The sequence below is a fragment of the Pseudochaenichthys georgianus genome, chromosome 7, assembly GCF_902827115.2.
Source record: "Pseudochaenichthys georgianus chromosome 7, fPseGeo1.2, whole genome shotgun sequence".
NCBI classification, from domain to species: Eukaryota; Metazoa; Chordata; class Actinopteri; order Perciformes; family Channichthyidae; genus Pseudochaenichthys; species Pseudochaenichthys georgianus.
The window spans coordinates 11,657,336-11,672,191 of record NC_047509.1 but is presented as its reverse complement, the minus strand read 5'-3'; the positions used below and the strand labels follow the sequence as shown (position 1 = coordinate 11,672,191).

The window sequence follows — 14,856 nt, the reverse complement described above, 5'->3', positions numbered from 1 at the left end:
ATGCACCTGCTACTGTTTACATTACATGGGACCCAAGTACTTGGACTGTTCTGAATGCTGTTTGAACTGATTCCTTCTATGGGTTTTAAGCCTTAAAGTGCAATTTTATTCTGTTTTACTTTATCTCTGGGCCTTATTTTTTTGTATGTATGTTACTTGAGATCTATGTCAGTGCCTTATTGCCCTCTGCTATGCTTATATTGGCTGGCTGTTTACCTATATATGGATGTTGTACTATTCTATGCATATAGATATACACTTGAGGTTTTTTTTGTTTTTTTTGTTCACTTTAATACTATTCCGTAACGGGACCCCGGAAGATAAGTTCAGCTGTTGAGCTTTGAGCTATAGCGCTCAGACAAGGTTTGTATTTGGGATGCTCCAGGTATGGTCACATTTGGGTTTATGGGTTGTGTTTTGTTTATGGTTTGTCTATTTTTGCCTTCGCTTGTTTTTGTTGTTCTGTTTTGTTTTTTTTTTTGTTTTTTTTTCTCCCCTTCCCCGGTCTTCTTCTTCCCCCCCACCACTCCTCTCCCCTCAGTCCTCGGGAAGCACAACGGTTTCAGACCACCTTCATTAGACTCCCCATATGACTAACAGTATGACGACTGCTGGCAGAAGTGTGCATCTGATCTCCTGGAACACCAGAGGAATGAACAAAGCTATTAAAATTGGTAAGGTCTTGACTCGACTGCAACATCTTAAAGGGGACATTATATTTTTACAAGAAACGCACCTTAAAACGTCTGACACCCTTTGCATCAAGCGGGCGTGGATGGGCCATTACTTCCACTCAAGATTTTCTAGTAGAGCCAGAGGTGCTGCCATTATTATTCACAAGAGTGTGATGTTCGTACCAACAAATACTATTCTCGACAATAATGGCCGCTATGTCATAGTTTCAGGTGTCTTGCAGGGCATGCCTGTAATTTTGGTTTCCGTTTACGCACCCAACTGGGATGATGACCAATTCTTTATGAACCTTTTTGCTAAAATCCCGAACGCAGACAATCACCGCATAATCATGGGTGGAGATTTGAACTTGATTCAAGATGTGCACCTCGACAGGTCATCCCTTAAGCTTGGCACTCTCTCAAAATCCGCTAATGTAGTCTCAAATTATGCAGCACAATTAGGAATCTCAGACCCTTGGAGATTTAAAAACCCTCAAAGTAAGGCTTTCTCTTTTTTCTCACACGTCCACCACACATTCTCGCGAATAGATTTTTTTCTGCTTGATGACAGCTTGCTACACCTTGCCAGCGCGTGTCAATACCATCCTATAGCCACCTCAGATCACGCCCCTGTATCAATTGACATCCACTTCCCTCTTAGTGTTACTCCCGCTAAGTTGTGGAGGTTTAGTTCCCACCTGCTGTCAGATGACAAGTTTAAGGACTTTGTTAATTCACAGATTCGTTTATATATCGAAATTAATGACACTGCTGATGTAAGTTGTGGAACAGTGTGGGAGGCTCTCAAAGCCTATGTTCGTGGGCAGGTTATTTCGTATGTTTCCAAACTAAGAAAGGATGAAAGGGTTCGGCTGTCTGCAATTTTGGAAGAACTTCTCCGAATTGATGAAACGTATTCCTCCTCCCCCTCACCGACCTTATATAAAAAAACGCATATTATTACATTCGGTACATGACCTTTTAATGACGAGCGTAGCGGAGAGACAACTGAGGCAAACTAAGCAGCGCTTTTTTGAACAGGGGGACAAGGCTGGGAGGCTCCTGGCTCAACGGGCTAGGGCAGTTAACGCCTCCAGATTAATCCCCAAAGTAAAGTCGCCCGAAGGCAATTTAGTCTCTGACCCGATTGAAATAAACAAGTCTTTCTTTGAATTTTATAATAATTTGTACACTTCTGAATTCCCCATAATTGGCACAATAAACCCAAATCCTCTTGACTCCTTAACTTTCCCCCAAATTGACGTAGTTAACACAGGCAGAATGGGGGACCCCATTTCCACTTTAGAGATACAGGAAGCCATCAAATCTATGCAAAATGGGAAATCCCCTGGTCCGGACGGCTTCACAGTCGAATTCTACAAGGCGTATTTGTTTCTTTTGGCCCCAATTCTAGCAAGGATGTATAATGATTCCCTTAAAGAAGGCAGATTACCTCAAACCCTATCCATGGCATCCATCTCTCTACTATTGAAGAAGGATAAAGATCCTACACTTTGTGGCAGCTACAGACCAATTTCCCTCCTAAATGTTGATTGTAAAATACTGGCTAAGATTTTGTCCGTCCGCCTCCAACTCGTGATACCTTCTATAGTTCCGCTTGACCAAACAGGCTTTATGATGAGACACTCTTTCTTCAATACCAGGAGGCTACTTAATGTTATTTTCTCACCCCCGTCCAATGTCCCCGAAGTCATAGTTTCACTCGATGCGGAAAAAGCTTTTGATAGGGTTGAGTGGAGCTACTTGTTCTTCATTTTAGAAAAATTTGGCTTTGACTCCAAATGTATTTCTTGGATTAAACTTTTATACGCCTCCCCTTCTGCATCGGTAAACACAAATGGCATTCAATCGTCTGCCTTCCCTCTCCAACGTGGGACACGCCAGGGCTGCCCGCTTTCTCCCCTATTGTTTAATTTAGCCATCGAGCCTCTAGCTATATGGCTCAGAGGCCACAATGGGTTTGAGGGCATCACTCGCCATGGTATAGTTCACAAACTTTCCCTTTACGCGGATGACCTTCTCCTATACGTCTCCAATCCTGTGTCCTCTCTCCCTCCTATATTGTCAATCCTTGAGCAGTTTGGTCGTTTATCAGGCTACAAATTAAATCTCCAAAAGAGCAAACTATTTTTTGTAAACCAACTGGCGAAGACACTCCCCCCAACGGCTTTTCCCTTTAATATTGCATCAGACGGCTTCAGATACTTGGGGGTATCCATCACCAGCTCCTTTAAAGATCTGTTTCCCAAAAAATTTCAACCACTCTTAGCTAAATGCAAATCCCTTATCCCTTGTTGGCCGTGTCAATCTTATTAAAATGGTAATTCTGCCGAAGTTCTTATATCTCTTCCAGCATATCCCAATTTGCATCAATACATCTTTTTTCACCAGTCTTGATAGTCAACTAAATGCGTTCATTTGGGATGACAACCCCGCCCGTCTTAAAAAATCAATTCTTCAGCTCCCCAAGTCGGAGGGCGGCTTGGCACTCCCGAACTTCCGTCACTACTACTGGGCCTCTAATATTAACCGACTCCTTTACTGGACTGGCCCCAAGACTCCTAACTCCAGCCCACCATGGGTTCACATGGAGATCTCCTCCTCCTCTAGCTCCTTACACTCTGTGATTTGCTCCCAACTTCCGTTAATGACACAAAATCTCAGTCAACCCAATTGTTACCAGTACTATTAAGATTTGGCTTCAATTCAGAAGGCAACATGGCTTACACAGAGCCTCAATCCAAGCTCCGATTTTAAATAATCACTCATTCTCTCCATCCTGCTCGGACCCCACCTTCCGAATGTGGGCTGCCAACGGGCTTGTCACAATCAGTAATCTTTACAAGGATGGGGTTTTCTCTGACTTCGCATCCTTGTCAGCCAAATATCACCTGCCAAACAGTCATCTTTTCCGCTTCTTCCAAATTAGGCATTTTGCTCAAAAGCAATTTCCCCATTTTCCCAACCGCCCCCCTGAGTCAGGAATTGACCAGTTTCTCACCCTTGATTGTGACCAAAAAAGGCTGGTATCTACTATTTATGGAAAACTTGCCTCCTTTGACCTAGCCTCTACTACATCTATAAAAGAGTCCTGGGAGGGTGAGTTGGGTTTAGACATATCTGACAGTAAGTGGAGGGACATTCTTCGTTTGGTACAAACCTCATCTATCTGTGCTAGGCATGGTCTAATGCAGTGTAAGGTGCTCCACAGGGCACACTTTACCAATGCTAAACTAGCCAAAATATTTCCTCTTAGAAGCGATGCCTGTAACAGATGCAAGCAATCTCCTGCCAATCACACACATATGTTTTGGTCATGCCCCAGCCTGAATGCCTTCTGGTCTAGTATTTTCAAAACCCTTGAGCAGGCCCTTAACACACCCATACCCCGTAACCCTCTAACTGCCTTGTTCGTCGTCGTCCCAACACAGAACATGCCCACCACGACTTAGCGGGTCATCGCCTTCACAACCCTGCTGGCCAGGCGTTCCATTCTTCTTAAGTGGAAGCACGTCTCCCCACCCACACATGACAGGTGGATACAGGAACTATTACAGTGTATTAATCTCGAAAAGATACGATTTTCACTACAAGGATCCCTGACACTCTTTCATAAGACCTGGACTCCCTTACTACTGCTAATCAATGACCTTACAATCAACCCTGATGCTGATGAGGTGTGAGTGAACCCGGTGGGGGGGGGAGAGACCTTCACTTCCCCTTTTCCTTATCTCCCTAATACATTGACCATTACTTTTTTTGCCTTCTCTGTTTCCTCATGTAACTTGCAGTACCGTTATTTCCCTGTTATTTATTTTTACTGACTATTAACATGAAGAAGCATCTGTATTTGTATGTAATTTTCAGGTATTGGTCTTTGTATTTCATGTAATTTCTACCCCTCTTTTCTTTCTTTTTTTTTTTTTTATGTTTTGTAACTTTTTGATTTATGTCTTGTTTATAATGTGATCATAGCCCATAGGGGTGAGGGCGGGGGGTGGGAGGGAGGGGTGAGGTAACTATTTAATTTTCCTACAGACCGTCTTCTATACATGCGTACCTACTGTATTGCCATTGTGATGTCTGTCAAAAAGCCAATAAAAAGTGTACATGTTTTAATGCTATTATTTGTTGTGGTAATGCACTCATACAGAGATGATCACAACGAGGCTCTCTTCAATGTTGAATGTTGAGGACCATTGAAAAGATCAATAAAAAGAAAACTCATAAAAGGACATTTAAACAAAGGGGTAACATACTCTCAATCTTTTCTGACGTGGAACTGGGAGCCATGTTCTTTATTCTTCATAAAGCAGTGAGGACCTGTTTGTGTGAGTCCTCAGAGCGAGGCGGCTCTTGTCATGTTTCTGGTGTGAGTTTACATGGCGAGGCCCAGGCCGTGTGCCTCTGTTTTGTCAACAGAGACTATGAAACAGCTGCTGGCAGGCAGGTAGGCAGAGGAGGCGATTGCCGGGCTATTTGCTTCCCCCAGACTTAGCACTGCCGCCATGCTAACTCTGTCACCTTTCTTCCCCCTTTATCTATTTAATATGTACTTCTCCTTGTCGTCTATAACCAGCGACCCTGCACAGACCGTCCTGCCTACTCCATCTTATCCCACCCAGAATTTTTTTTCAACACTTGTCAAAACTAAAGCAAAGGAAATGTGACATCGGCAAGAGTCCTGCCTTCTCAGCGTTTCAAAGAGGACTGAAGTGAATGAACGCAGTTGGCCACACACAGAGAATTTATCTTTTATTTTAGATTTACAAAACCTTCTGTGTTCATCTTACATCCGTACAACATATTGTAAGACTTCAAATTTGACACTGAATGAAGATGTAACATTGAACCCACTCTGATGATGCTAGAATAAGATTTAATACAACGCAGATTAAAGATATGTCTCGATTGTGTCTGCTCTTGCACCCGTCATCTGCTCTCAGTAACTCTTCCTGCCACGTTCTTCTTTGTTGCATTGAGGTTTCTTTTCTGCTATGACTCACTCTGTCGTGGGAAGTCTGTCGTCTCTTCACTTTGTCTTCCAAAACCTCATATTTTTTGCTTTCAGTCTTATGCTGTTCATCCATTTATAATCCGCTCCCCTAGAGTCCACAAGTGCAACTCACCAGTGTTATTGAAGTACTGCTCCTCTTATTGCTTCTTTTTTATTGCGTTCACTGAAGTATACAAGGAAACAAACACATTTACAGAGTGAAAAAGTACTATTATGTGCAGAGTCATTGTTATAAAGGATGTCTAGTATTCAATCAATCAATCAATCAATGTTTATTTATATAGCCCAATATCACAAATGCTACATTTGTGTCAGTGGACTTCACAGTTTGTACAGAATATCAGTATGACAATACGACACCCTCTATCCTTAGACCCTCACATCGTACAAGGAAACACTTCCGGAGAAAACCCACAGTTTAAAGGGAAAAATGGGAGAAACCTCAGGGAGAGCACAGAGGAGGGATCCCTCTCCCAGGACGGATGCCGTGTGTAAATCGAAGAGATAATACATTTACAACATAGGTAGTCCAAATGTTTGGAAATGCATGTGTGTATAATAAGAAGATGAATCCACGAGGATGTCAACAATCCTGTTGTTGTTGGAGCCATTAGGGAAGTAGTATGATGAGTCTGGCAGGACCACAGTGACAGGTTCAGCCACAACTCGAAGTCCAGGACTCAAATCCAGAACTCAGGATAGAGGATCCAGGACACAGGACTGCAGCAACAGGATCAGCCACGACTCAGGATCCCGGCGTAGATAGACACCAAAGTATTATAGTATTATATAAACTCACTGCTGTCTTCAAAAAGTTCTTCCTTCCACCAGAAACTAATACCAGAACTAATTCAGTGTTCACATTTTAGAAAACAAATGTTATCTGATTTAAATCCATGAAATGAATAGTGAATATTGAATGCTTAATCCACAAACTGTTCAAAACCTCCTTATTGTTAGAAACAATGAAATCTATTTGAAAACTTAATTTTCTTTCTCTGTAATAAAAGCAATTCTGATATTGCCACAAGAAAAAAAAACTGAAACATAACAGAGCTGAAATGTCACATGCATCTAATTTATATAAAACATATTTACTGCATGGAGAAATTACACAAATATGAATAAGTGGGAGATTTGCCAAATATCAAACAATGTTAATTACTGTACATTTATAACTCTGTAATATTATGTAGTGAGAAATATTCATGTCAACGACTCTCATCTGAATGACAAAAAGACAAAACTATAAACAAGGCCAGCAATGTAACATATTCCATGTCTGAAAAAGGGTTTGGATACACTTTGATATTTTCTGTATGCAAGAGGAAACCTTGGCCTGATTGTGAGGCTAGCAGGAAGTTCAGGGGGTCAACAAGAAACCCCCTGGGAACTATGATTATTTACAGTTCATGTCATAGAAACCCAGCCTTTAGTGATTAAAGCAACTGTTTAATGTCAAAGGGATAGTTTAGCATTTTTTGAATTGGGGTTGTATGAGGTACGCACCCATTGTTTATTATCTACAGAAGAGGATGGCAGTTGACAGGATTAAGGATGCAAAAGTAAAGCATTGTACTGCTGTGGCTTATTCCAGCCACATCAAAAAATCAATATTAGTTTGAGTGTATAGTTCACTTTTTTTCCCCCTCAGACTGTCGTTTTTACCAATGGATTCTGGTGGCTTTGAAGAGAACTTAGCATACATTCCTTTTATTTCATTTTATCGTTTATATTTTGTTCTGCTGCCCCTGTCCAGTAGCTTATACAACCCCACTTTAAAACATCTGAACTATCCTTTTAAGGGTATCTTTGTTTGTGCTGAAGCATATGAACTTAACTAGGATTGGATTGCATGCTTTCTTGTTTATGAGGTGACCTGTTTCCTCTGGTTTTGTCATAAAGTCTTCTCTTCCCGGTGAGCAGTGCTCCCACTGGGCTTCGGGCCCCGGGGCCACTGGCCGTCCTGCAGCAGAGCTAAAGACTTTAACTTCAATCCAGGTGATGCCACAGCGTGTTGACCTGAGCCATCCTCTTTTGACACCCGTTTAACGACCCGTAAAATATGTGGGTCAGCTGTCAGCATAGAGGCAGTGACCCCTTGAAATCGCCCAGGTCAAGATCAGAGTTGAGAACCGGGCCAAAGTTTTAGTGCTAAAGAATCGGAGCTGTTTACCTGCGTGGGTGCACTCACCTGTCCATGTCAGTGGCAGAAGAGAAGACTTCCATGATGGCTAAATATGAGGGGGGGCTAACCACTGTCCCGTTTTTATTTGTTTCTCCAGCCAAGTCACAAGCAGCTGCTGCTTAATAAGTACTCTGATTATCAGCTTCCCACTATTACCGCTAACCCTGATGATTCCTTTGAGTCATTTTCAACTATATGATTTATAGTTGATGAATAAAGGTTCCTGGGTGATGCCTTCCTTTTCCACTGAATTTCATCTCTAAAGTTCCCAGCTCAATTTTTCCTGAGGCTCTGGCTTTATTTATTAATTGGCTAAATTGTTGACAGTCTATCACTTTCTCAAATTTATCATCATCTATTTGTATATAAGTATTCTCAAAAACCTTCGTGCATCAGCAAACGCTATTTTAATTTCAAGATGTTCTATTAAATGTTCTTAAAAATGCTCTAATTCAAAATGTGCATTAACACAGGTGCAGAGAAACCATTTGCTCTGTCTGAACTCTCTCAAATCAATCAATCAATCAATCAATCAATGTTTATTTATATAGCCCAATATCACAAATGTTACATTTGTCTCAGTGGTCTTCACAGTGTGTACAGAATATCAGTATGACAATACGACACCCTCTGTCCTTGGACCCTCACATTGTACAAGGAAAAACTTCCGGAGAAAACCCACAGTTTAAAGGGAAAAATGGGAGAAAACTCAGGGAGAGCAACAGAGGAGGGATCCCTCTCCCAGGACGGACAGACGTGCAATAGATGCCGTGTGTAAATTGAAAAGATAATACATTTGCAACATAGGTAGTCCAAATGTTTGGAAATGCATGTGTGTATAATAGGAAGATGAATCCACGAGGATATCCATCCAGGACCGATGATCCAGGACCACAGCCACGACTCGCGATCCAGGGCTCGCGATCCAGGACACAGGACCGCAGGGTCATCCATGACTCCGGATCCCGACGTATATAGACACCAAAAAGAAAGAAATTTGGGGAAGCTGGGTTAATCGGAACATGAGAGTACACAGGTATAGACAGAGAGAAGGAAGAAGTAAGATGTCCCCCGACAAACTAAGCCTATATCAGCAAAACTAGGGGCTGAATCTAATCAGCCCTAACTATAAGCTTTATCAAAAAGGAAGGTCTTAAGCGCACTCTTAAAAACGGATAGGGTGTCTGCCACCCGAACACAAACTGGAAGCTGATTCCACAAATGTGGAGCTTGATAAGAAAATGCTCTGGCTCCCATTGTACTTTTAGAGACTCTAGGAACAACCAACAACCCTGCATTCTTGGAACGCAATGCCCTAGTAGGACAGTAGGGTATAATGAGTTCTTTAAGGTAAGATGGCGCCTGCCCATTAAGGGCTTTGTAGGCGAGAAGAAGAATTTTAAATTCTATCCTGTGTTCTATAGGGAGCCAGTGTAAGGCAGCCAGAACAGGAGTAATGTGGTCCCTTTTCCTAACTCTGGTTAGTACACGAGCTGCAGCATTTTGAATCAGCTGAAGCGACTTGACTGACTTCTTGGTACACCCTGATAATAAAGAGTTACAATAATCCAGCCTAGAAGTAACAAATGCATGGACTAGTTTCTCTGCATCGTTTTGGCAAGATATGCCTGATTTTTGTAATGTTACGTAGATGGAAGTAGGCGGTCCTTGAAATTGATTTTATGTGGGCGTTAAAGGATCAATCCTGATCAAATATAACATCAAGATTCCTTACAGTCTCACTGGAGGCCAAATTAATGCCATCCATAGTTAGTATATCTTTAGATCATTTGTTTCGTAGATACTTCGGGCCAAGTACAATAACTTCAGTTTTGGTCGTGTTTAACATCAAAAAGTTTAAGGTCATCCACGTTTTTAAGTCCTTAAGGCAGTCTTGAAATGTATTTAGATGATTAATTTCATCAGGTTTGATTGATAAATATAGTTGAGTATCATCCGCATAACAATGAAAGATTACAGAATGATTCCTTATAATATTGCCTAACGGAAGCATATATAATGTGAACAAACTAGGTCCGAGCACTGAGCCCTGTGGCACTCCATGGCTAACTTTGGTTTGCGTGGAAGATTCATCGTTAACACGTACAAACTGAGAGCGTTCAGATAGATAGGACCAAAACCAGCCTAAAGCAGTTCCCTGTATGCCAACTAAGTGCTCTAGTCTTTGCAATAGGATATCATGGTCGATAGTATCAAATGCAGCACTGAGATCGAGCAAGACAAGAATAGAGACAAGTCCCTTGTCTGAGGCTATTAGAATGTCATTTGTGACTTTAACCAGAGCTGTCTCTGTGCTATGATGTGTTCTAAAGCCAGACTGAACATCTTCAAATAAATCATTGTTTTTTAAGTAATCACACAACTGTTTTGCGACTGCTTTCTCAAGAATTTTTGAGAGGAACGGAAGATTAGAAATACTGTAGGTCTATAGTTGGCTAAAACCTCTGGATCGAGGTTGTGCTTTTTAAGAAGCGGTTGTATCACTGCTACTTTGAATGATTGTGGAACACAGCCTGATAATAAAGACATATTCATAATATTTAATAAAGAAGTGCTAATTAATGGAAAAACTTCCTTCAACAGCTCAGTTGGAATTGGGTCTAACATGCACGTTGATGGTTTAGAAGAGAGAATCATTGAATTTAATTGTTCAAGGTTTATGGCTGAAAAGCATTCTAGTTTACTATCTAGTGTAATATTAGAACTTACGTTTCCGGGAGCTGTTGATAACACTATACTGGTCAAAGGCAACTGCACCTCACTTTTCCTCCCATAAATGTCCATCCTTACGCCCATCTCTCCTGTCCCTCTTGCTGCCCTCCATCCAAGCCATCGCCCTCTCCCATTTGACCTCTTTACACGTCTCTTTCCCATGCCCCCTGCTGTTATATCGTACCCACCGCAGCCCCGCCGCCTCTCTGCCACCAGACCCCACGCTGCCTGTGGCGTGTAATTGACTTTCTCCCTGCACTGGAAAAGCGGGCGGCCCGCGCCAGGCTGGAGGTGACCCATTTCCCTGGGGCATTCAGCAGCCTCCTAATCAACCATTCTCTGGGGCCGCCTCATTCACTCCGCAATTAGAGCAACTCCCCCTTTGAGAACTCCATCAATAGGCTGCCAAACAGGCGGGCGGGCGGGAGCGTCTGAGGAGCAAAGACGGAGTTTCACTCAAACACTTTGCTTTGGCTCTACAAGCTCTAAACCCCTCGACTTTGTACCTCCCCCTCTCCTCTGTATGCCTCCTCCGCTACTTGTCTTCCTCGTGGTAGGTTTCATCAAACAACAGCAAGCAGGGTTTTTGTTTGACGATGAGCAGCAGACAGGGGAGGCGGGAGATTAGGCAAGAAGAAACGCAGGTAGGCAGGCAGATAAAGGCAACGAGACAATCAGACAGACAGTCGGATGGGAGGTACTCAAGGGAGAGATTAAAAGAGAAAACTCAAAGCGGGAGCGATTGAGCATCTTCAGAGCATCTCTTGCTTTTAGAAGAAAATTCACAAGAATTCCCTGTTGTTGTCTTGCAAGGGAATACACTAGTGTTTCACCTGGTCTTGAATACATGTATGAAAGCAAGCCCTAACATGTTCACTGCCTGTTTGAGCCGGATACCATCTTGTTTTAGAACCGAGAGCGCAGCACTGAGGATCAGAGCGATTTCTATCCAAGAACAGAAAAAGTAAGAAAGAAATCAGACATTTTCATGAACTGATCCCACAAGAAGGAGCATGAGATGATGGTGCATGGTGATTAAATAACAGGCCGGCTCTCTCCCCTGCCGTTGGCCTGATTTGCTATGCAGGAGAGGCAGTGCTCTGGTCAGAGGATAACCATGTAATCAATGGAGTGAAAAAGCTGCCCTGGCTGTGAAGGTTAAGAGGGGAAGCTTTCAGCCCACTCTGTGCGCCACACATGCATTCAACACACACCAGACAGTCTGAACATCTCCTCCTCTAATTCCTCCCCCTCTCACCTGTTCCCCTTCCCTCCCGTCTTTCTTTGACATGCCTTTATCTCTTTTTCTCTCAGCTCGCTCCCCCTGCCGCCTCCTCCTCCTCTCTTCGCTCTGATTCCCGCCTTCTATATTTTTTCTTCCTCTGCATTTTCTCTGTCTATCCCCCACTCTATTTGTGCTCTGTATTTTTCTCCCCTTCATTTACTTTCCTCTCCTCCCTCCCTCCCTTCCTCCATCCTCTTTTCCCTCCCCTCCTATACCTTTCCCCAGTGTCAGCTGCTGTCACTGTGGCAAAGAAAATGACCAATCAGAGCTCACTTCACAGCACCAGCTTCTCCCTCTGTGCATTATTGCTTCTCCTCTTCCTCCTCCTCCTAGTCCTCTTCCTCTCCGCCTCCTTTTCGTCCCATCTGCCTCTCTTCCCTACAACCTTTATCAGCTCACTTCCTAAGAAATGTGATGCATTATGGGAGACAGACGGCTGTCTAACAGGGTTAGTTGTGCAGCGTGGCTTATCGTCAGAGACACTGCTAATCCTGTGTGTGTGTGTGTGTGTGTGTGTGTGTGTGTGTGTGTGTGTGTGTGTGTGTGTGTGTGTGTGTGTGTGTGTGTGTGTGTGTGTGTGTGTGTGTGTGTGTGTGTGTGTGTGTGTGTGTGTGTGTGTGTGTGTGTGTGTGTGTGTGTGTGTGTGTGTGTGTGTGTGTGTGTGTGTGTTTTGAGCTGATGAACTCAGGCCCACACAGACACACACAGACCAAACAAACACAACCTCACGCTTACTCTGTTTTTCTAAGGGAGACGAGGAGGCAGACGAGACATGTTTATGAACGTCAGTCTCTGCCAGGAGAATATGATTTGCATGATATACGCATATTTCGACTCTGCTGTGTGTTTTGCACTGTATCCACTTCATAAACTGCTCTTGGTTGGTTATTTTTTGCTGAGTTCAAAAGGACGATTCCCATGTCTCCTTACTTTCGCAATTATGTATCAATGGAAGCTGAAGGGCCTTGAGGAACATTGTAATTCCTCCTATGCCTGCAATAAAGCATTGTTTACACCTGTGTGTGTGCTCCTTCCTCTCAGGTGCTGATATGTGTTCACGATGAGCGGACTGGGGGAGAACTCCATGGAGCCTCTGAGCTCAGAAAACCGGAAACGCAAGCTCTCCACTTGCGAGACGCCGGGTCTGGGGTGAGTGTTTCTGATGAGCACGAGAGAGGAGAAAAGCATGAAAGTGGGCTACTGGGTCAGCGGCTTCTCCAGGCCGAGCATTGTTGCTCCTCTGTGTGCTGTGAAAAGTAGGAGCCAAAATATGTGCACATTTTTAGGAGGATTTTGACCATAATGTTGGTAGAAAAAGCACTTCCTGATTGATTTAACCTAGTTAGATTATCATTGAATTTAAAATCCTTCTCAGGAAGGTAAGGATATGACATAAATTACACTTGAACTGTGATTCTACAATTTATTATGTACCATTGTTTTTTTATAAGTATGCAATGTTTGAACTGAACTGAATCTTCATCAGATCAAAAGAGAGGGATTGAAAACATAAATGTAATACATGCTAAATGATATGTAATGAAACACGAGGCTTCATGTTTGATGGAATCAGGGGGAAAATAGTACTTCCATTCAGACGTTGGACAAGTTGCTCTACTTAAAAACTCATCCAATCTGCATTGTTTTCAAATGTATCAACATCACTGACGCAATAGCCTTGGCTTATTTTTAAACTTTGCCAATTTTGCAGGTGTGACAGGAAGCGACGGGAACAGGAGAGCAAATACATTGAAGAGCTAGCAGAGCTGATCTCGGCCAACCTAGGCGACATCGACAGCTTCAACGTCAAACCAGACAAATGTGCCATCCTCAAAGAGACGGTGCGCCAGATCCGCCAGATCAAAGAGCAGGGTGAGTGGACGCACTTTGTCTGAGATCCCTGTCAGAAGGACTGTTGAGAAGAGTGTCTAGGAAACATTGGGAGAGGTGGTGAAGGGAGAGAGAAAGCTGGACACACACTCACATGTGCCTTCTCAGAGTCCAGGTGCAAGGACGAATCACTTTCATCTCCCACAAATTTCACAGCCTGAACTGTTTATGTTTGGAAACATTGGCAATGGTGTGTGTGTGTGTGTGTGTGTGTGTGTGTGTGTGTGTGTGTGTGTGTGTGTGTGTGTGTGTGTGTGTGTGTGTGTGTGTGTGTGTGTGTGTGTGTGTGTGTGTGTGTGTGTGTGTGTGTGTGTGTGTGTGTGTGTGTGTGTGTGTGTGTGTGTGTGTGTGTGTGTGTGTGTGTGTGTGTGTGTGTGTGTGTGTGTGTGTGTGTGTGTGTGTGTGTGTGTGTGAGAGAGAGAGAGATGAGCATGCACAGCTGTGTGCTGCCCTCGCCAGGGGCTGTTTAATTGGACGTTTGCAGGTAATCACATGCCCATCCATTCTGCTGAACTGCCAAATTGTTAGTTCTGTTACAGCACGCTCCAGGCTGAGAGTCTTGCTTCGCCGAATGGACATATTGTTGCTTCTTACATTCAGCCCTGTGTGAATTTTCAAAGATCAGGGGTGAATTCTGTTCTCGTGCCTGTGCTCGGCTCCGTCAGCGTCTGCCACCTCGACAGGAAGGGGAAGAGGCTACAGCTGGCCCTGACTGGCTGCTGACACGTTGCCATAGTTACAGGAAGTGAAGACAGAAATGACACAGGCGTTTACACTCGTCTCTCCCTCTCTCTCTACCTGTTCCTGTTCTCACTTTCAGTTGCTCTTTCTGCAAACCTTCATCTTTGCTCTTTTCTCCTTCAATAAATCCTCACTTGGATTTGACGTACTCTGCTCGAGCGTCTTCTTCCTCTTCTGCTTCCCGGTTTTCTTTCTCCTCCACTCTCATCTGTATTGCAGCATCTTTAGATTTGCTCCCAGCATCTTAAGATATTGAGGGAACTGATGGAGGGCAGCCTCTCTCTTTCTGTTTGTCTCCTTCCTCTCC

General features: G+C 43.3%; 1 protein-coding gene across 4 annotated transcripts in view; it reads left to right on the top strand.

The window, feature by feature from the left end:
* Positions 1-14,856, top strand: part of LOC117449624 (nuclear receptor coactivator 3-like) — a 78,193-nt gene that overhangs the window by 48,340 nt on the left and 14,997 nt on the right. For all 4 annotated transcript variants that reach the window (XM_034087407.2, XM_034087404.2, XM_034087405.2 and 1 more), the window contains exons 3-4: positions 12,960-13,067; positions 13,630-13,790. In XM_034087407.2, the coding sequence (XP_033943298.1) occupies positions 12,979-13,067; positions 13,630-13,790 (250 nt within the window). In that variant the 5' untranslated portion in view covers positions 12,960-12,978. The remainder of the gene's footprint in view (positions 1-12,959; positions 13,068-13,629; positions 13,791-14,856) is intronic.